Source organism: Streptopelia decaocto (assembly GCF_964273445.1).
Source record: "Streptopelia decaocto genome assembly, contig: HAP1_SCAFFOLD_89, whole genome shotgun sequence".
NCBI lineage: Eukaryota > Metazoa > Chordata > Aves > Columbiformes > Columbidae > Streptopelia > Streptopelia decaocto.
This window is the reverse complement of record NW_028117096.1, coordinates 403,464-424,448: the sequence shown is the minus strand read 5'-3', so window position 1 is coordinate 424,448 and position 20,985 is coordinate 403,464. Positions and strand designations below refer to the sequence as shown.

At 50.6% G+C, this 20,985-nt stretch overlaps 1 protein-coding gene and 1 long non-coding RNA gene across 2 annotated transcripts in view; one reads left to right on the top strand and one right to left on the bottom strand.

Moving 5' to 3' along the window:
* The first annotated feature begins 203 nt into the window (after positions 1–203).
* Positions 204–1,205, top strand: LOC309451915. The gene is made up of 3 exons (XR_014186357.1): positions 204–295; positions 657–758; positions 1,122–1,205. It is a non-coding gene; the product is annotated as an uncharacterized lncRNA (long non-coding RNA).
* A 16,934-nt stretch (positions 1,206–18,139) lies between these two features.
* LOC309451913 (uncharacterized protein) overlaps positions 18,140–20,985 on the bottom strand; it is a gene marked incomplete at its 3' end in the record, with an annotated part of 263,365 nt that continues 260,519 nt past the window's right edge. Inside the window, exon 5 of the mRNA XM_082076613.1 lies at positions 18,140–18,280. Coding sequence (XP_081932739.1) covers positions 18,140–18,280 — 141 coding nt within the window. The remainder of the gene's footprint in view (positions 18,281–20,985) is intronic.

The following is a 20,985-nucleotide window of genomic DNA, read 5'->3' as shown; positions in this document are numbered from 1 at the left end:
GCTTTGCAGCCCAGCACGGCTCCCTGCTGCACAACCTGACCCTGGAGCATCTCCCCTCACGTCAGCCCCGATACTGCCCCTGCTCACCATGGGCAGAGAGCTGCTGGGATTGAAGTCCGGCTTTCCTCCTTCCTCCCAGGAGTCCAGCCAGCTGCGAGCGCTCTCCATCCGCCTCTTCAGAGAGTGGGTGCAGTCAGTGATGGTGCACGACAAGAAGAGGATTAAGAGCTACGTGCACCGTGCACTGCTCCCCCTCTTCTTTCGTTTGAGTGACCAGAGCAACAACGTGGCCAAGGTACAGATTTCCACGCTGAGCACAGACCCAGCACGAGTAGCAGTAGAGAAGCTGCCAAGGCCATTTCCACCACCTGCCATAGCTGGTCTCACAGGGCTCAGCAGCAGCCTGTGGCCACCGAGGCCTGAACAGGCGCATCCCTACGGGCTCCTCAGCTGTCCCTGCAGGTGCTGGGTCTCGAGCTTTGAGCCTCAGTCCCTGTTTCCCAGGGCTGTGCCCAAGAGAGTCCCAGATGTTTGGGCCAGGGCATGTCGCTGCCCCCAAAGGGCAGATGTTCCCGGAACAAAGCCAAGAATGGGGTGATGCCAGGTCTCCTTATGCAGACCGTGGGTGCCATGTCCCATCTTCTGCTGTTCCGCAGGCCGCCAGGGAAGCCCTCCTTGGTGCAGCAGAGCTCCTGAAATGGAAGCAGCTCAAACACCTAGTGCAGACTCAGCAGACATGGAGGATTGGAGAGAGCTTGGTGAGAACAACAAAGGCCCAGGCTGACTGAGGGCTGCCCCACATGTCTGTGCTGTGGGCTCTGCAGATGTGCCTCGCCCGCCCTGCTGCAGCCCCGAGCTGCATCCTTGTTGCCTGTCCTCAAGAACAGAACCCCCAAGGGCTCTTCCCTCTGCCCCACGCCCGGCGGGAAGGAGGGCTCTCAGCAGCCCTGGGACCACTCTCCTGTGTCTGTCTCAGCCTCAGCCCAACAGGGCTACTGGCTGGGGGGCAGGAGTGGCCTGCGGGGAAAGGGAAACCTGGGTTACTGGGAGGAGGGACTGGTCAAGCCAGCTCGGGGTGGGGTGCAGACAGTGACATGCTCACACCCTTGTGCTCTCTCCAGCTGGAGCAGAACAGGAGCAGGGCTCAAGAGCTCTTGAGTCAGAGCCTGCCATACCTGAGGGATGCTCAGGCCAGCTTGCGAGAGGCAGCCGTGAGGTTCATCGGTGAGTCACAGTCCCCAGGGTCCCTCTCTTGGCAGCCTGGCCCCAGTCCCCGCCGTTGCCCTGGCACAAGGAGCAGCCCTGTGGCTGCCAGAGCCCCGGCTGCCCCGGGCAGGGCCTTGGCCTCCCCTCCCGGCCCTGCCCACGCAGGTGGCCTTGGTGGCTGCCTTGCTCAGTCCCGCTATGTCGGCTCTGGGGTATCCCCTGGGGCCAGCTCTGATGACAGGGAGGGAACAGGGGTCTGATGGAACTCTGTGCCCAGGGCTGGCTGCGCGGCCCCTGAGGGACCAAAGGGAGGAGGAGAAGCTGGCTGAGATCTGCAGCGGTGAGTAGGGAGCTTGGTCAGGAGGAGGGGATGCCTGGGTGTCTCTGCAGACATGGGAGATCATCTGGGTTCTGCTTCTTTCTGTTGCAGCCCTTCGGCCCTTGGAGAAGGACAGTAAACCCTTCATCCGCTCCCTTGCTGCTCAGACCATTGCAATCCTGAGCAGTCCAAGGGAGAAGCCACGATCACGATGGGCCCTGCAAGCCCTGTGCTGCTGGCGTCGCTGACCCAGGTGGAGGAGCAGCTCTGCTTGTGGAAAAATGGCTGGATTTTAATAAAGAGCCCTTCTTGAAGTTGGGTTGGGTGTCTGCCTTTTCCAAGGATCCCAGAACCTCTCTGATTGCTGTGGCACTTTAGAGAGCACAGCCTGGCATCATGGGCAAGGGTGACGTAGCAGACAGGAGCACTTGCAATGAGGCTGTCCAGGGCAGCTGAGATGAATCTCACTGGGCCAGTGGGGTTTGTTCCTGGAGTCACACACAGAAATGTCCGGGTCTGTCAGGCATCCACATCTGAGCTGGCATCCTGGGCTCCTTCTGCACCCAGGGGTGTTCAGAGACAGAGTCTGTCCCTTTTACACACAGAGGCAGGAGTCACAGTGTCCCTCTGGCCTCCTGTTGCCACTCCCAAGGGATGGGAGGCACCTCAGCCCTGTGGTGTGTCACCCTGCTCTGCACTCATCTGAGATGTCCCACGCCATGAGGAATGGACATGGGGACATTGGTTAAAGGAACCACAACCCAGTGCTGAATTTAGGCAGTTTGCATGGGATGTTACTCCCAACTTATCAGACTTTCTTAGCTAACATAGTCATAAATCTAAACATGAGCTTCTTCAGCATTCCTTTGGTCTCTTATCAGCACCGAGTACAGCATCCTAGGAAAAATGTGCAGGCTAAAACTCAGAAAAGTACAGCCACCTAGAAGAACATAGATGAAAGAAAAATCACTAAAAGAGAACTGGTCTTGCTTTTCACAAAACCAGGACAGTTTCTAAGCTCTGCAGAAACTCAGAAAGTTGAAAGCTGTAGTAGGAACTTGCAGCACAGAGACATTGGCTCTGTCCCTTCCTGCTTTAGAAAGAACAGACTGCTTCACCACCCTCACCATGAAGAATTTTTTCCTAATATCCAATCTTAACCTCCCCTGGCGCAATGTGAGGCCATTTCCTCTTGTCTTGTCTCTTGCTACTTGGGGAGAAGTTCTTTACCTGCCCAAGAATACACCCATGCAGGCCAGGAGCTGCCAGCTTCTCCAGGAGATGCTGTGGGATAGGGTGTCAAAGGCTTTACTGAAGTCTAATTACACAACATCCACGGCCTTTCCCTCATCTACTAGGTGGGTCACGTGGTTGTAGGAGGACATCAGGTTGGTGAAGCGAGACCTGCCTTTTATAAACCCATGCTGAGTGGGCCTGATCACATGGTTTTCTTGTATGTGCTGTGTGATATCACTCAGGATGTTCTGCTCCATGACCTTCCCTGGCACCAAGACCAGACTGACAGGTCTGTAGTTCCCTGGATCCTCCTTCCAGCTTTTCTTGTGGATGGGCGTCACATTAGCCAACTCCCGGTGAACTGGGACCTCCCCAGTTAACCAGGATTGCTGATAGATAGTGCGAAGTGGCTTAGTGATCACCTTGGCCAGCTCCCTCAGCACCCTTGGGCGTATCCCATCTGGCCCCATAGACTCGTGGGTGTGCAAGTGGTGTAGCAGGTCGCTAACCATTCCCCCTTGGCTTATTGTGGCTTCATTCTGCACCCCGAGCCTGTCTCCTGTCTTTGGGGGCTGGGTACCTGGAGCACCACCACTCTGACTCCTAAAGACTGAGGCAAAGAAGGCATTTAGAACTTCAGCCTTGCCCTCGTCTTCTGTCGCTGTGTTTCCGCCCGTACCCCTCAGGGGATGAAGATTCCCTTTAGCCCTTCTTTTGTTGCTCATATATTTATAGAAACATTTCTTGTTACCTTTCGCAGTGGTGCCCAGGCTCAGCTCTAGTTGGTCTTTGGCCTTTCTAATTTTCTCCCTGCCTAACTTTGTGGCATTCTTGTATTCCTCTTGAGCAGCCTGCCCCTCCTTGCAAAGTTTATAAATTCTCCCTTTATTCCCAAGTTCCAGCTGCAGTCCTCTATTCAGCCGGGCCGGAACTTCTTCCCTGCCGTCTCATCTTTAGACAGACAGGGACAGTGTGCTCCTGTGCCTCTAAGATTTTCTTCTGGAAGAGAGACCAGTTTTCCTGGGCTGCTTTGTCCTTCAGGACTGCTTCCCAAGGGACTCTGCCAAGCAGCCTCCTGAACAGGGCAAAGTCTGCCCTTGGGAAGTGCAAGGTGGAAGTTCTGCTGAGCACCCTACTAACTTCTCCAAGAACAGAAAACTCCATCATTTCATGGTCACTACGCCCAAGGCGACCTCCCCGTTGCCCACGAGCCCTTCTGTATTTCTTCTGATGGTATCCATGCAGGTCTTGGTCACGGAAGAGCTCACTTGTTGCTGGTGGCAGCTTTGCTGTTGGGGACACCGCTTTCCAGCAGCCCATGAACCAACCCCACAGGTGCCCAGTGCCGTGAGTACTGCAAGTGGGAGCCCTCTGTGCACAGGGACCCCCTGTCCCCGGGATGGCCGTGCCAGCACCCCCAGCCACCTCCAGCCCCAGGAACCCAGAGCAAGCGGAAACCACAACTCGGCCAATACCAGAAAAAGACAAAGAGCGCAGGTCTGAAAAAACATGAATAAATATCTTTACAGAAAAAAAATAGAAAGGTAAACCTATTTACAGAAAGAAATGCGACCTACAACAAATGACAGAGGCAGAAGTCCTGAGACGGCCCCACCCTTGTTGCTCTCGGGCAGAGGTAGGGGACCGAAAAGACGACAAGGGTTGGAAGCGTATTCCGGTTCGGTGTCACGGGCAGCCCCCCTCCCTGCCTGCTTTGTCTCCCCAGGTGCCCCTCCGTAATAGGTTTGAGGCCCTGGATCTTGAAGAAGAGGTAGGTGAGGAGGTGATGCCAAGCCTGCCTACAAGATCACGTAGGAAGAGGCAGTCGACTTCACAACTTAAGACTGCCTCTGATAAGAAAGAAAGAAGGGTGATTGTAATAGGAAATTCCCTTCTGAAAGGAACAGAGGGCCCAATATGCAGAGTTGACCCTCATCTTAGGGAAGTTTGTAGTCTCCCTGGAGTCCGGATCAAGGATATCGCCAGAGAGCTCCCCAGACTGGTGCACCCGACGGACTACTACCCGCTGCTGGTCTTCCAGACAGATGGGGAGGAAGCTGCTTCCCGTAGTCTGAGGGGGATGAAGAATGATTTCAAGGTCTTGGGAAGGAGGGTGAAAGATTCAGGGGCTCAAGTGATCTTCTCTTCACTCCTTCCATCTTCAAGTGATGATGTGGGATGGAATAGGAAAATTCACTCTCTAAATGGTTGGCTCCAAGAGTGGTGCTACAGGCAGGGCTTTGGATTTTTTGATAATGGTTGGTTTTATAAGACACCAGTCCGGACACTGTCACGTGGGAAAGGTTTATCTCGCAGGGGCAAAAGGATGCTGGGGCAGGAATTAGCTGGGCTCATTTGGAGAGCTTTAAACTAGGCTCGAAGGGGGATGGGGTTGTAGCTGGGCTTGTCCCAGTGGGGCTGCATTCTAAAACTGATGAGGACCGGGTGGCCTCCTATGCCCCTAGGGAGAAACTGGTGTGCTCTGCTCGCTCCCTGAAATGCCTGTATACCAATGCGCGCAGCATGGGGAATAAGCAGGAGGAGTTAGAATCCTATGTTCGGTCGGGAGATTATGATCTGGTGGCAATTACAGAAACACGGTGGGACAGTTCACATGACTGGAATGTGGTCATGGATGGCTATGCCCTTTTCAGAAAAGACAGGCCAGCCAGGCGTGGTGGTGGAGTTGCTCTCTATGTGAGAGAGCAACTACAATGTACTAAATTCTGCGCAGGAGCGGATGACGAGCGAGTTGAGAGTGTCTGGGTCAGGATCAAGGGGCAGGCTGGCAGGGCTGACACTGTTGTGGGCGTCTGTTACAGGCCACCAGATCAGGCTGAGGAAGTTGACGAGGCCTTCTATGGGCAGCTGAGAGTGGCCTCACAGTCACAGGCCCTGGTTGTTGTGGGTGATTTTAACTTCCCTGATGTTTGCTGGAAGGACCATTCAGCCAGCCACCCACAGTCCAGGAGGTTCCTCCAGTGCATTGATGAGAACTTCCTCATGCAGATGGTGGAGGAGCCGACTAGGAGAGGAGCACTGCTGGATCTCATCCTCACTAACAAGGAGGCTCTGGTCGAAGCAGTAAAGGTTGAGGGCTGCCTGGGTTGCAGTGACCACGAGATGGTGGAGTTCAGCATCTCATGTGGCAGGAACAGAATAGCAAGTAGAATTGCAACCCTGGACTTCAGCAGGGCTAACTTTGGCCTTTTCAAGCAATTGCTGGGGGAAATCCCATGGGCAAGACTGCTTGAAGGAAAAGGGGCCCAAGATAGCTGGGTGGCATTCAGAGATTGCTTCTTCCACGCTCAGGATCAGAGCATCCCCACACGTGGGAAGTCAAGGAAGGGAGCCAGGAGGCCTGCGTGGTTGAATAGGGATCTGTTTGGTATGCTCAAGCAGAAGAGGAGAGTTTACAGGTCACGGAAGCAGGGGCTAGCCACTTGGGAGGAATATAAGGCTGCTGTTAGAGGATGTAGGAAGGCAGCTAGGATAGCCAAGGCCTCCTTAGAATTACAGCTGGCGAGAGGGGTCAAGGACAGCAAAAAGAACTTTTTCAAATACATAGCAGATAAAACTAATACCAGAGGCAATGTAGGCCCACTGATGAATGGGGTGGGTGCCCTGGTGGCAGAAGATACAGAGAAGGCAGAATTACTGAATGCCTTCTTTGTCTCTGTCTACTCTGCCGGAGGCTGTCCTGGGGAGCCCTGTACCCCTGAGACCCCGGATGAAGCCAGGTCAATGGAGGAGTTTGCTTTAGTCGATGAGGACTGGGTTAGGGAGCAATTAAATAGTCTGGCCATCCATAAATCCATGGGTCCAGATGGAATGCATCTGGTGAGGTGAGGTGGCTGCGTGTAGGAGAGAGCCCTGGCAGAGCTCAGCGGGTGCTGAGGGAGCTGGCTGAAGTCATTGCTGGACCGCTCTCCATCATCTTTGCCAAGTCTTGGGAAACGGGAGAGGTGCCCGAGGATTGGAGGAAAGCAAATGTCACTCCAGTCTTCAAAAAGGGCAAGAAGGAGGACCCGGGTAATTATAGACCGGTCAGCCTCACCTCTGTCCCTGGGAAAGTAATGGAACAGCTTGTCCTTGGTGCCATCTCAAGGCATATCAAGGATAAGAGGGTTATTAGGGGCAGTCAGCATGGCTTTACCAAGGGTAAGTCATGCTTGACCAACCTCATAGCCTTTTATGAGAATGTAACACAGTGGATAGATGATGGCAGAGCGGTGGATGTGGTCTACCTTGACTTCAGTAAAGCCTTTGACACAGTCTCCCACAGCATCCTCACAGCTAAGTTGAGGAGGTGTGGTCTAGACAATAGAGTAGTGAGGTGGGTTGCAAACTGGCTTAGGGAGAGAAGCCAGAGAGTGGTAGTCAATGGTGCGGAGTCTAGTTGGAGGCCAGTATCTAGTGGAGTGCCTCAGGGGTCAGTGCTGGGGCCAATATTATTCAATATATTCATTAACGATTTGGACGAGGGAATTGAGTGTACTATCAGCAAGTTTGCTGATGACACCAAGCTGGGAGGAGTGGCTGACACGCCGGAGGGCTGTGCTGCCATCCAGCAGGACCTGGACAGGCTGGAGAGTTGGGTGGGGAATAACCTAATGAAATTTAACAAGGGCAAGTGTAGAGTCCTGCATCTGGGCAGGAACAACACCGGGTTCCGGTATAGGTTGGGAGATTACATATTAGAGAGCAGTGTAAGAGAAAGGGAACTGAGGGTCCTGGTGGACAACAGGATGACCGTGAGCCAGCACTGTGCCCTTGTGGCCAGGAAGGCCAATGGCATCCTGGGGTGTATTAAAAGGGGGGTGGTCAGTAGATCGAGAGAGGTCCTCCTTCCCCTCTACTCCGCCCTGGTGAGACCACATCTGGAATATTGTGTCCAGTTCTGGGCCCCTCAGTTCAAGAAGGACAGGGAACTGCTGGAGAGGGTCCAGCGTAGGGCAACGAAGATGATTAAGGGAGTGGAGCACCTCCCTTATGAAGAAAGGCTGAGGGAGCTGGGTCTCTTTAGTTTGGAGAAGAGGAGACTAAGGGGGGACCTTATTAATGTTTATAAATATATAAAGGGTGAGTGCCATGAGGATGGAGCCAGGCTCTTCTCGGTGGCAAACAATGATAGGACAAGGGGTAACGGGATCAAGCTGGAACATAAGAGGTTCCACGTAAATTTGAGAAGAAACTTCTTCTCAGTGAGGGTGACAGACACTGGAACAGGCTGCCAAGGGAAGTTGTGGAGTCTCCTTCTCTGGAGACATTCAAAACCCGCCTGGACATGTTCCTGTGCGACCTCACCTAGGTGTTCCTGCTCCAGCAGGGGGATTGGACTAGATGATCTTTTGAGATTCCTTCCAATCCCAAACATATTGTGATACTGTGAAATAGGTGCTCGCTTAGGGATTGTCAACAGCACTTGTGGCTACATCCACGGCCCTGCTGTGCTTGCTCACCATACCAAGTGCAGGCTCCCTGGAGGAACGGTTGCTTTCTCCTCTTTGCACTGAGGAAAGGGAGATGTTCCAGGAGGCAGCAGACGTGCCCGCAGCAGCCGGGTCCCTGAGCGCCGAGAGATGCGGCTGAGCTGCCAGGGACTCCGGGTTCTCCAAGGTCCAGCCCAGCTGGGAGCTCTGCCAGGGCTCTCTCCTACACGCAGCCACCTCACCTCAGGAAACTTCCCCAGCTTTGGCACCTCTTGGCTCTTGCCTCCTCTCGTGCACTAACAGTGGACAAGGAACACAGTGAAAAGGTGGCCATGAGGGGGACTGCCCAACCTGCCGGCACAGAGACGGGTGGGATCGCACGCACACACGGGCCTGTTCTCATCAGCCTCGCTCCTGCACAAGTCACACTAAACCCAACGCAATCAAGCTTCACCTTTTTATTCAAGATGCCACCTGCAATTCGCCACAGGAAAAGCAGCAAGATAGCAACACTGTGTCCATTAGAAAACTCTCTGTGTCTGTCCAGGGCAGACTGTTTCTTAACTATCAGGTCATTAGCGGCTGCTTCCAGCAAAAGCAAGCCTTCCAAAGCACGATCTAGAGAGAGCGCAATGGTGGTTTACAAGCCCTATCATGGTTGTAAACAAAATGCGTCACTGGACGGCATGCGTGAAAAAGATTGCACTGTTACCTTCTCCCCATCACATACTGTCCAGAGCTGCACGAGAAGGGCTGATTTGCAAACTGGCCCAGAGCCAACACTTCGCTGTGGAAGCCACGGTCAGAGGGCACAGGTAGGAAGGTCCCAGTGTTAAACAGCCAAGGAGAGAAAACCCGCTGGGTCCCCAAACCCATCGGTGCCGAAACACCCACTGAGGCGGGAGCTGTCTAAGGAAGAGAAAGTCAAAACAGAGCGAGACATTGCCCCAGGTGCCAGACACAAGGCTCCTTCGTGGAATCGAATGGGAGGTGGTCACGGGCAGTATCGCTACTGGAAGGAAGGCTGGACCGGCAACAAACCCGCACTGTATTTTTGCCAAAAAGGGACACGATTAGGTTGATTAGTCCCCTATCTCGTAGGCACGGGGACTGATCCGGGGCCCCCCAGCACCCCAAAGGCTTCTTCCAAAGGGCGCTGGGCGCAGGGGCGGCGGGCGGGGCTGCACACGGGGGCTCTGTCACCCCCATGTCACAATGCCAGCACCCGGCAACGCTGAGGTCACAATGCCCCGGGCAGGATAAAAAGGAGCAGCCCCCCGTGTCCACCGCCAGAGCTGGCCCGGGGGCAGCCCAAACACATCCCAGACGAAGCACTTGGGGAGCTGACTGGCGGAATCCCAGGGCAGCGGCTGAGGGAGGAAGACCTTGGATGAAGCTACGGGAGGTTCTCCACTGCAAGACAATCTCCGGGCAGGGCCACTTCCCAAACTCATCTGATGCCTGGAAATCCCTTTCCACTGGGTAGCAGTGGCAGGACCAAGGGAAGTCCTTCTTGAGGAGCACTGCAGAGCTCACCATCATCATGCCCTGCAGAGCCAGGGGCAGCAGCTCTAAGAAGTGGGATGCCCAGATGTTGCAAGGGGGCCTAGGGCTCTCACCCGCATCAGAAGCTACGTGCCTCCTTGCCACAAGGTGACGGAGCAAGTGCCGAAGATGGGGCATGCTTCAGGTTATTCAATGCCTTCTGTTAGTGCAGGGATGGGAAGCAACGACATCCGAAATTTCCTCAGCGTCTCCTACTGCTAGGGAAAGGAGGAGGTAGGAACAGAAGGAGAGGAGAGAAGACTTCAGCTGGAAGGGACCTACAGTCATCATCTAGTCCAAAGGCCTGACCACTTCGGGGCTGGCCAAAAGCTGAAACATGGTATTAAGGGCATCGTCCAAATGCCTCTTCAACACTGACAGGCATGGGGCATCGCCCACCTGGGCTCCGGGAGCCCTGTTCCACCCTGTTTGACCACCCTCTTGGGAAAGAAAACTTTCCTCTTGTCAAGTCCAAAGCTCCCCTGAGGGATGGATGCCGCTTTGAGCCTTCTGCTATTGGCTGCCGGGAAGAAGGGATCAGCAGCTCCCTCTCCATTTTCCCTCCGCGGAAGCTGTAGAGAGCAACGAGGTCGCCTCTCAGCCTCCATCTCTCCAAACTAGACACATCCCAGGTCCTCAGCATCCATGAACCAGAAGAAGCTCTTCTCTCACAGTGGAGTTCTACAGCCCCCACACTCCCTCCCAGCTGAAGCTCTGACAGAGGAGAAATCCCCTACATCAGGAAAGCCCGCCTGAAGTTCTACAGCCTAGAAATACGGAATACAGCGTCACGTGGAGCACCAGGAGTTTCCGGCACTGCTTGCTCACAGCAGAGTAGGAAAATGCTCCTGCAGGCACAAGTAGGTCACAGCCCGACTGCGAGCCACAAATGTGATACAGGCAAATGCATTCTGGTGTGTCAGACAAGGCATTGCCAGAGGAAAGGCAAGCCTGGTGCAAAGCCCCGCTGAGAACTCGCCTGGACGACTACGGACATTTCTCATTCCTCGTCTTCAGGAAAGATCAAGTCCAGCTGGGATGAAAGCAAACCAAGACTACGTAGTTGGTTAGGATCATGGAGGGCCTACAGAAGAAGACAACAGCTGCAAGGAGCAAGACCAAGCCTGAGAGGGCTGGCACGACCCTCAAGCAAGATATCAAGGATGAAAGCCAAAGGAGGAAAAGAGCCATCGAGTGCAAGCAAAGATAGGGTCAACAGCACAAAACCATTCAAGACTTCTTCCCAAGCAGACAACCTCACCATCAACGACAGCGTAGCATCACGTATCACTTGCTGCATTGGGAAGGAATGGCACAGGGACTGCCAGAGCCACCTTCCAAGCTTATGTGATGGCTGGCGGGCTGGCTGGCTGGCTGGCAAGCCTCTTCAGGTGCATAGCAGTGGGACAAGACAAAGGGAATGCCTTCTTGAAGAGCACTGCAGAGCTCACCATCTTCATCCCATGCACAGACAGGCTCAGGAGCCATCAGACATAGGATACAGAGGGCTTGCAAGGGGTTGCAGTGCTTTGGAGCACCCACTGGTGTCCCACCAGGCACAGGAAGGATTCTCGCCCCCAAGGTCCATCAGGTCGGAGGCATTTGGGCACTCTGGGAAGTCCCCGAGATGGCTCCAGCTCAAGGGAGGATAGGGCTTGCGCAGCTCCTGGGAGGCGTGAGCAGCTTGTGGGACAAGGAGCCCGGTCTGGCTCACATGCTCAGGGAACAGCCGATCGCCAGCACTGGGGTCAGGAAGGAATTTTTTCTCCCGGGGCAGATTGGCACTGGTCCCCGGGGGTTTTTTGCCTTCCTCTGCAGCATTGAGCATGACCACTTTTCAGAGCTCCTCTGGGCCCTTTTGGCTCGCTTCCTACCTGCTGCTCAAGCACCAGGAAGATGGCCTCTTGTGCCCTGCAGCTGGGGGGAGGAAGGCTTTTTTTTCCCCCCATGTGGGACACCAAGTGTCTCTGGGGGTTTTTTGCCTTCCTCTGCAGCACTGAGCATGGCCCACTTGCCGCGGCTTCTTTGGGCCATTTGGGCTGGGTGCCTGCTGCTCCACGAGGCGGCCCTAACCTTAGCTAGGACAGCCTACCTAAACCAGCATAGAACAACTAACCTAAGCCAATCTTAAACAGCTGAAAACAATCAGCCTTCGAGAACCTAAACCAATCTCAATCTGCCTTCAAAACCTTCAAACAATCAGCCAACAACAACCTAAAAAGCACCTGAAACCATCTACAACAAATTACCTCAACCAACCTAAACCAAACCAAATAAAGCAACCTCAACACCCTCAAACAAACCTACCTAAAACAAATGACCTAAACAATCCTACCGAAAACAACCTCAAACTCCATAAACCAGCATTCCTCAAACAACCTTCGGCAACGCTGATCCAAACAAGCTGAAGACATCTAAACAGACCCACCTTAATCAACCTAAAGCAACAATCTCAACAACTTCCAAACCACCTCATAAAGCCTAAAACCGCCTGAAACAACCAAGCTAAAATAACCACCTAGACTAAACAACTTAAACAAGGTGACGGAGCAAGTGCCGAAGATGGGGCATGCTTCAGGTTATTCAATGCCTTCTGTTAGTGCTGGGTTCCGGGAGCCCTGTTCCACCCTGTTAGACCACCCTCTTGGGAAAGAAAACTTTTCTTTTGTCAAGTCCAAAGCTCCCCTGATGGATGGATGCAGCTTTGAGCCTTCTGCTATTGGCTGCCGGGAAGAAGGGATCAGCAGCTCCCTCTCCATTTTCCCTCCGCGGAAGCTGTAGAGAGCAACGAGGTCGCCTCTCAGCCTCCATCTCTCCAAACTAGACACATCCCAGGTCCTCAGCATCCATGAACCAGAAGAAGCTCTTCTCTCACAGTGGAGTTCTACAGCCCCCACACTCCCTCCCAGCTGAAGCTCTGACACAGGAGCTCCTGCTGAGCTTCCATTGCGATGGCCTTCGCTGGCAACTTCGCAAACCAAGTCGCTGCAGACACAGTGCGGTTTTCTGGAGGAAAGGGATTTAATACTGAATGTCTTGTAGAAAAACTAACAAGATATGGAAAAATCTATGAGGTAAGTAAACGAGGGAGTGTGATCTATTTAGCCATGCATACATTGTTCGTAAAATAATCCAACCACTACTTATTTGAAACCATGATGTACACGTATTTTAAAAAGTTTTGAGGATGAGAGAAATAATCCTTGAATTTAAGGAAAGGGTACTCAAATCAGGCAAATTCTTGCACAAAAACCTCTTTGCATTGGACCAAAAACTAAAGCTGCAGCAGAGAGATGAATTCAGTGGTGTGGTTTTGTTTTTCTGATGTGGTAACTTTAACTGCTCCTCATATGGCTTCTTCTCCAAACCCTTCACCAACCTCTTCTGGACACCCACCAATGGCTTTATCTCCTTTTTATCCTGTGGCGCCCAGAACTGTACCCAGTGCTCCAGGTGAGGCCGCAGCACTGCCGAGCAGAGCGGGACAATCACCCCCTGGCCCGGCTGGCCATGCTGTGCTGGGTGTACCCCAGGACACGGGTCCCTCTTGGCTGCCAGGGACACTGTTCGCTCATGTTCAACTTGCCATCAACCAGAAACCCCAGATCCCTCTGCAGAGCTGCTCTGCAGCATCTTGTGCCCCAGTCTGTATGTACAGCCAGGACTGCTGGCACTAAGATGGATACTTGTGGAACCCACTGGTGACAGGTGTCCAACCCAACATGACCCCATCTCTGTTTATTTTTCCTCACTTAGGCAAAGTGAGTGGATTCCGTGCCTAAATATAATCACATGTATTTTCTTTATAGTAATTCCTTGCCAGATTCAGGCAAATGTGTACTTTTCCCGGAGTCAGGGAGGGCTCTGGCGTTGTATTTGGTGAGCCACGTGTATGCACACTGTGGATCCCCATTGTTATTATTTGCTGCACCCCAATAATTTCCTCAACTGGTACTCAAACCTGTATTTATGTTCTTGGAGATCTAAAACCGTGTTATTTACCGGTTAATCTGCTGCACCTTTTTGACCAGAATAAAAGTTTGTTTTGGACCCTGTTGTCAGCCTAAAACTATCGTGGTGCCTCTGTGACACACGGGATGGGGGGGACACAGGGGACACAGAGGGGACATGGCAGGTGACCTGGGGGTGGGGTGTCAAAGGGGACCTGGAAGGGACATGAGGGCCACAAGGGGGGACACGTCCCCCACTTTTCCCCCCTGCACCACAATTTACTCCCCAGTTTCCTCCGGTTTTAGAATCCCCAAATAACTTGCGTTGGAAAAGACCTTTAAGATCATGGAGTCCAACTGTTCCCCCAATACCCAATCGGAGTTGAAACGCCCGTCACCAGTTTCCCACGAATCCCTTTGGGCCTCGAGCATTTTATTCCCCCCGAGCGACCCGCGGATGAAACACCCAGACACTCAAGTTCTCACGTTTGCAGCAAAAATCCCCATTTTGCCCTGTTTTTGTTTCTCGAACTGGGATGAACTCTGCAGGGTCTTCTCAAATGCAAAATAACGGGGTTCCACCGCCCTCTGGGCTGGACTTTGCTGCTTCTTAATGGGGATAAACTTAGCATTTTTATTTGTGTGAATTTCCTTAATTGGGATCTTCCCTATGATCCTAATGGGGATAAACTCGTTGTTTTTAACAGGTAGGCTCCCCCATGCACGGCCGGGAGACAGCCCAGAGCAGCCGGACCGTGCAGCAGCCGATTTTCTCCTGCCCGACACCGTCTGCTCTGCAGGGACGAGCCTGAGCCCGAGCAGCCGTGCGTGCCCATCCCGGCATCAGGCGAGCCACTGCTCCGGCAGCGTGTGCGGGTGAGCCAGGGCCATGCAACGAGGAAGAGGGACCTCCTCCTCTTCAGTGACACCTTGGGCATCGCCAAGCACCAGTAAGATTTGCAGAGCCCAGTGGCCTTTCCTCCCAACCCTGGACATGGCAGCAGGGCAGCAGGGCAGGGACGGCCCAGGAGCAGCCCCAGGTGGCCGGCACCTTGGTGCTGGATGCAGCCATGGCCGTGACCATGGCAGAGGGACTTGGGAGGGGAGCCAGCAGGCTCAGGCACCTCCAGGTCACTCCCTGTGCTCCTCTCTGCAGACGTATTCCATATCATTCCATTCCCATTCCATATCATTCCATTCCCCTGGGAAAATTGAAAGGTACAATGGTTTGTTAAAAACTACACTAAAGGCATTGGGTGGTGGAACCTTCAAAAACTGGGATTCAAATTTAGCAAAAGCCACTTGGTTGGTCAACAGCAGGGGATCAACCAATCGAGCCGGGCCTGCTCAATTGGGAATTCTTCGTACTGCGGAAAGAGATAAAGTGCCTGTAGTACACATGAAAAACATGTTAGGAAAGGCAGTCTGGGTTCTTCCGGCCTCAGGCAAAGGCAAGCCCATTACTGGGATTGTTTTTGCCCAGGGACCTGGCAGCACCTGATGGGTGATGCTTAAGGATGGAGAAGTTCCGTGTGTGCCTCAAGGGGATTTGATTCTAGGTGAAAATATTCAATACTGAACTGCATGATGTGAATTGCCACACTAACAGTGTTTAATAAGTGTCTTTCAGATCAAGACAGTGATGATGAAACCAGCGCTCCCTTCTTCGAGTGGTGCCTGACAACTTCTTCAAAGTTGATAGAGTCTTTTAACCCACAAACAGTGGTCATGAGATGCACTAGATGTACCATTTTTCCTGCCATGGGACACTGTTCTCACAAATGAACTTAATGAACTTTTTCAAAGGATGGTCAAGGGATTAAGAGAATGATGAATTACTCCTCTGTATATATGTACTTATGTATATATATATATATATAAAAGTAGTGATGAATTAGATTGTATTGATAGAATGTATTAATTAAATTGTATCGATAAGGTCTAAGTATGCCGTGAATGGCATGTTATAAGGGGTGGAATGCCCTGGTTTTGTTAAAAACACGTTTCTCTTTTAATGAATTTGCCTGTCAGCTAAAGCTTCATATTAGCTGATTTCCTGAAAAGCCAGATCCATGTATTGGTAGACACAGCAATGGAATGTGAGGTGACAGTGAGAGGCTGGGCTGACAGGCTCCCCCTCCCCTAGGGGGCGCTCGGCTGCCACACCCAGCTGACATAGAGCCTTTGTTACAATGCCCGCTACCGTGGCGAGGATGCGGTGACACTGCAGGTGACAGGGACACTGCAGGACTTGGTGTCAGCTCAGCAATTTCTCAGTTCCCCAAAGAGGCTGAATTCTGCAAATTGCTGCCTTTGCTGTTGAAATGATATCATCAGGTGGGTGTTTTGGTGTAATACGCTGAAAACCAGAGCAGAAATGGTGAAATATTCCCATCATATGCATGATCCCTGCACCAAACCACCATGACAAAGCCTAACTAGATCTGCAGCTTTTTTTTTGTACTGCCAGCAGATTGTGGAAGTACAGTAGAAAAACCATCTTTATGGAGAGATCTTTGCGTTTTAGGCTTAGTCTAAGTGTCTCAAGTGGATGGGGTTTTTGTTTAGGCCTAATCTAAAAGGTCTGATGGCTTTCCTCCTTGTCTAAAGAAGAATGTGCTGTAAATATAAATAGAAAAACCATCCTCGTGAAGGGATCTTGGTGTTTTAGGCTCAGTCTAAGTTTCCCAAGTAGTTGGGTTGGTTTTTTTCTCTTCTGTGAAAAATATATTGCTGCTTGTGCATTCTCATAATGTCTCATTGGTGTGTGGAGACAATAGAAGTGCGATGTTATGTACAAAATTTTGCATTTGTATCTGTAAAGGGATTCTCATATTCATATACACTCATGAATTTTTCTTTTCTGTATTTCTGTTGTTTTCAGAACACACAGATGACAATGCCCCAGTCCCTAAGAACTCACCAGGAGCTGTTGCAAGAATCGCAGCTGGAGTAGTTAAAGCTCCCGGCAAAAAACACATTTTGTAAGTATTCCTTGGGCTTTGTATTCTTTGTGAGGTGTTTCAGTGTGGTTTAAACTTTTTGATAGATATTAGTTTACAGTGGCATTCAAATGGTATCTTGCTCTGACTCTGTGACTGAGAATCTGTGTCTGTTATATTGACTCTGTGACTGTGATTCTGACTGTGACAGTGATTCTGTGACACTGTGACTGAGACTGTTACTCAGACTCTGGGACTCTGACTCTGTGACTCTGTGACTTTGTGACACTGTGACTGTGACACTTTGACTGTGACACTGTGTCTCTATGACTGACACCAAGACTGTGACTCTGTGACTCTGTGTCTTTGTCAGCCTGTGACTGTGACTCTGTGACTGTTATTGTGACGGTGACTATATAACTATGACTGAGACTCTATGACTTGGACTCTTTGACTGTTAATGTGGTCCTGTGACTCTGTGACACTGTGACTCTGTAACTCTGTAACTCTGTGACTGTGACTGTGACTCTGTTACTCTGACTCTGTGACTCTGTGATTCTGTGACTGTGGTACTGCAATTCTGTGACTCTATGACACTTTGACTGTGACTCTGTGACTGTCGCTGTAATTCTGTGACTCTGTGACACTGTGACTGTGAGTCTGTGAATCTGTGACTGTCACTGTGATTCTGTAGCTCTGTAACTATGAATGAGACTCTTTGACTGTGGCTCTGTGACTGTTACTGCGACTCTGTGAGTGTGACTCTGACTCTGTGACACTGTGACTGTTAATGTGATTCTGTGACTCTGACTCTGTTACTCTGTGACTTTGTGACGCTGTGACTCTGAGACTATTTGACTGTCACACTGAGACTCTGTGACATAGTGACACTGTGAAACTGTGACTCTGTGACTCTGTGACTGTGACTCTGTGACACCGTGACACTGTGATTATGACTCTGTTACTCTGACCTTGTGACTCTGTGATTATGTGACTGTGACTCTGTGACTCTGTTACTCTGCGATTATGGCTGAGTGACTCTGACTCTGTGACTCTGTGACTGTGACTGAGACTGTGACTCTGACACTGTGTCTCTATGACACTGTGACTGTGGGAAACTGCAGCGGGTCTGTGGAATCCTTGACAGAAAATATGGGAGTAGAGATCAGCCTTGAAGATATTAAGATTTACCCTTGAGAAAGATGGGAGTAAAGGAGTATCTGGAGGTATGGAGTTGTACCCGTGAGAAAGGAGAGATATACCCGTGAGAGAGAAGGGGATAGAAGAATAACATGGATGATAGCAAAATTAACCAATGAGATGTTAGTGCTGTAACTTGTAACCAATAGTGAAAAGACACATGAACTGGTAGAATTGTATAAAAATGCACTTGTAACAATAAATGGCACCTATTACTTTCATCTTGAAAGAATTTGGTCCATGTCGTTTGTCCGTCTCAACCGCGACATATGGTGACCCCGACGTGATCCTGCCTGAAGAGGATCTCGCCTAACAAGGTGACAGCGTGAAGCTGTGAACAGCCGAAGAAGAGCTGTGGAGACGGAGCCCGGTACAGCTGATGAGAGCAGCCGCGCAGAGCTGCCGAAGATCCGGATCGTTGAAAAGACACCTCGCTAAGGAGTAGGTGAGCTACCGGGAACACGGGGGCTGAAACTTATCTAAAGAAGAGGGTACTATATTATCCACATGGAAGCTGCTTCTGAAGAAGCAGGGTGTTAGCCTCCCGGAACTGACTTTAAGAAAAATGTTACTATGGGGCAAAGCACAAGGTTTAGAGGTTAATCCTGTGACAGCATTTAGTGTGTCACAATGGATGGACTTGGGAGATAAACTGTTTGACAGTGCTACCCAAGGGTCCAAGGAAGCAACTGAACTGTTAACGACGTGGCGCTTGTTATTAGACACTCTGAAAGAGTTAAAACAGCAACAGGCAGAGGCGGCAGAGGGGGATGGTCTCCCTGGCTTTTCTGGGCCAGATTCGGAGAAAAAAGCAAGATTAAGTACTACTCTGATCCCCCCTGTTACTAAAGATTCGTCAAAACCGCCCAAGTCCATGTTACGTGACACGGATAAGGATCCGCGGCACTTTCTTGGAAAGTTAAAAGGAATAAAGGAGGAGCGTACGTATGTGTGGCCCCGAGATCAGAAAAAAACTATGAAAGACTCGTATACGTATGTGTGGCCCCGAGATCAGATAAAAGCTGTGAAAGACTCACATGAAAAAACAGTGTTGGGTTGTGCATGGTCTCGGGAGGGGCCCTCAGAGCACCAGTCGGACCAGTGCGTTCGGCCGACTGCTCCGCTGTCATCGATCACGGCTCGAACCTCTCCTCTACCATCATCAACCGTGGTTCTGCCGTCTGCGTCACCGCCATTAATCACAGTTCAACCCTCTGCCCCGCCGCTATCAGTCGCGGAAGAAAAAAATGGACATTTTTTTTCCTATCCCCCCTTGCTTGGAGATTTAGGTGGGGAGGACCCCCCCGTGGTGAGCCAGACCGAGCCAAATAACGTAATTCCTACAGATTTGGGTCCCTCCAACCTGCCCCCTCCTCCCACCCGCACTGAATTCCTGAGGGTGAGGGTAGAGTTTCAGAGCGTAAACCGAACTTACCAAAAAGCTGGGATTTACCCCCAGTTTCGATTGCAGTTAAACCACGGGACCCTGTGCGCTTCTGGAAGAGACACTAGTTGACATACCACAACTACAGGCACGATAACTTTCTGAAATCCTGAGGCAGTCAACAGACCTCGCATATTAAGCTATGATAAAGGTGCCTGAAACCAACAATGCAGCAAAATCATTTGCAACTGTTAATCAGGGTCCCAGTGAGAATTACATGCAATTTATGGACCATCTTCAAGAGGCCATCAATAAGCAGGTTGAAAACTTAGAAGCTAAGGAAGCATTGGTGTTGAAATTAGCAGTAGAGAATGCTAATGTTTGCTATCAACATGTTATTTACAAGTTTTACAGTACACATTATGTGTTTCTGTGTATTGCCTCTCTGAAAATCAAGCAGCTTGTCAGGAATGTGAGTTAATTGTTTTACTAGTTGTTTTTAAGTGCACCGTAAAACTCTCTCCCCATTTTTCCCAGTCGTGCTGCAAGCAGCCTGTGTTTTCTACCCCTCCCTCCCCCTTCTCAAGGCTTTTACTTGCAAGATGGGGTCAGGAATAATTGTTTTCAGTTGTGTTCCTGAAAAATCAGTATTGGGAGGTGTTTTAAAACTTAGGAAAGCACTCGGAATTATAAGGAAGGAAGATCTTTTTAAATATTGAAATCAGTGTTGGCTGCTGTTTCAGTTAAATGATTGGGAAAAGTGTCTGGAGAATAGAATTTTGTTGCAATTAATGTTGTTTTTAAGGTGAGAAGACCAGGACAAAATAAATCTCTACAAGAGATCATTAGATCATTACAGACAGTTTTACAGCTGGAACGGTTTGAACGTCAACAAGCTGAGAGAGAGTTAACTGATAACACACAGGTCACAGCAAACTTGTTAGAGTCTGCAAGATGCCTTCCTCATTAACCTGTTTTCTTTGTGGGTATCGGTTTAAGTATGTTGCAATTTTAGTAGGTCTTTGTTATATGGTACGATAAGTTCACAGTCTGTTAAATCATGAGAATTCATTGACTCAAAATGTGCGTTTTGTGATAATACAGAAGATCATAAGTAATTTAGTTCTTTACTGCGTGAATGTGATGGTAAAATTTTGTGTGTAGTAGCTGTTATTTTTTTTTCGCTAGCATGCTACCTTTATTCCAGTATTCAGACTTGCGCAACTCTGTGACAAGCTGTGTCTCATCTCGCTGTGCTGTATTTGGCTTTTCCGTATGTACATCATGTAAAGAATCCTGGTTTTGGAATAACAGCTGTAGCGCACCAGATGAGACACTAAAAAGAAACCAAACCAAAACAAAACAAAAAAAGGCCTTGCCCAGTCCAGCTCGCTCCGGCTCGGGGGGGGCCGATGGGCTCCGGCGCCACTGACTTTTTTTGTCAGGGAGACCCAGAGGTACCTCCACCTGTCTGAGCAGTGAGCGGCCCAAAGGTGCAATGCAAAAATTGAGATATTGTCTTAAATTAGTGTAACTGTGATCCATCTGCATATTTGAACTTGGTATATGGTTTTCATATTTGAGCTCAGTATTTTAGTTTGCATATTCATATTTGGTACCAAAAGAATCTTGTTTGGGAGATAATTACAAAACGGGAACCGGTTCCACTGCTAAAATTGCTAAAATTCCACCTTGCCTCCCCTTAGGATGCATCCTTACACATTAGAATGATTGCTTATATTGTTATAAAAGCATTTAAATTGTTAAAATG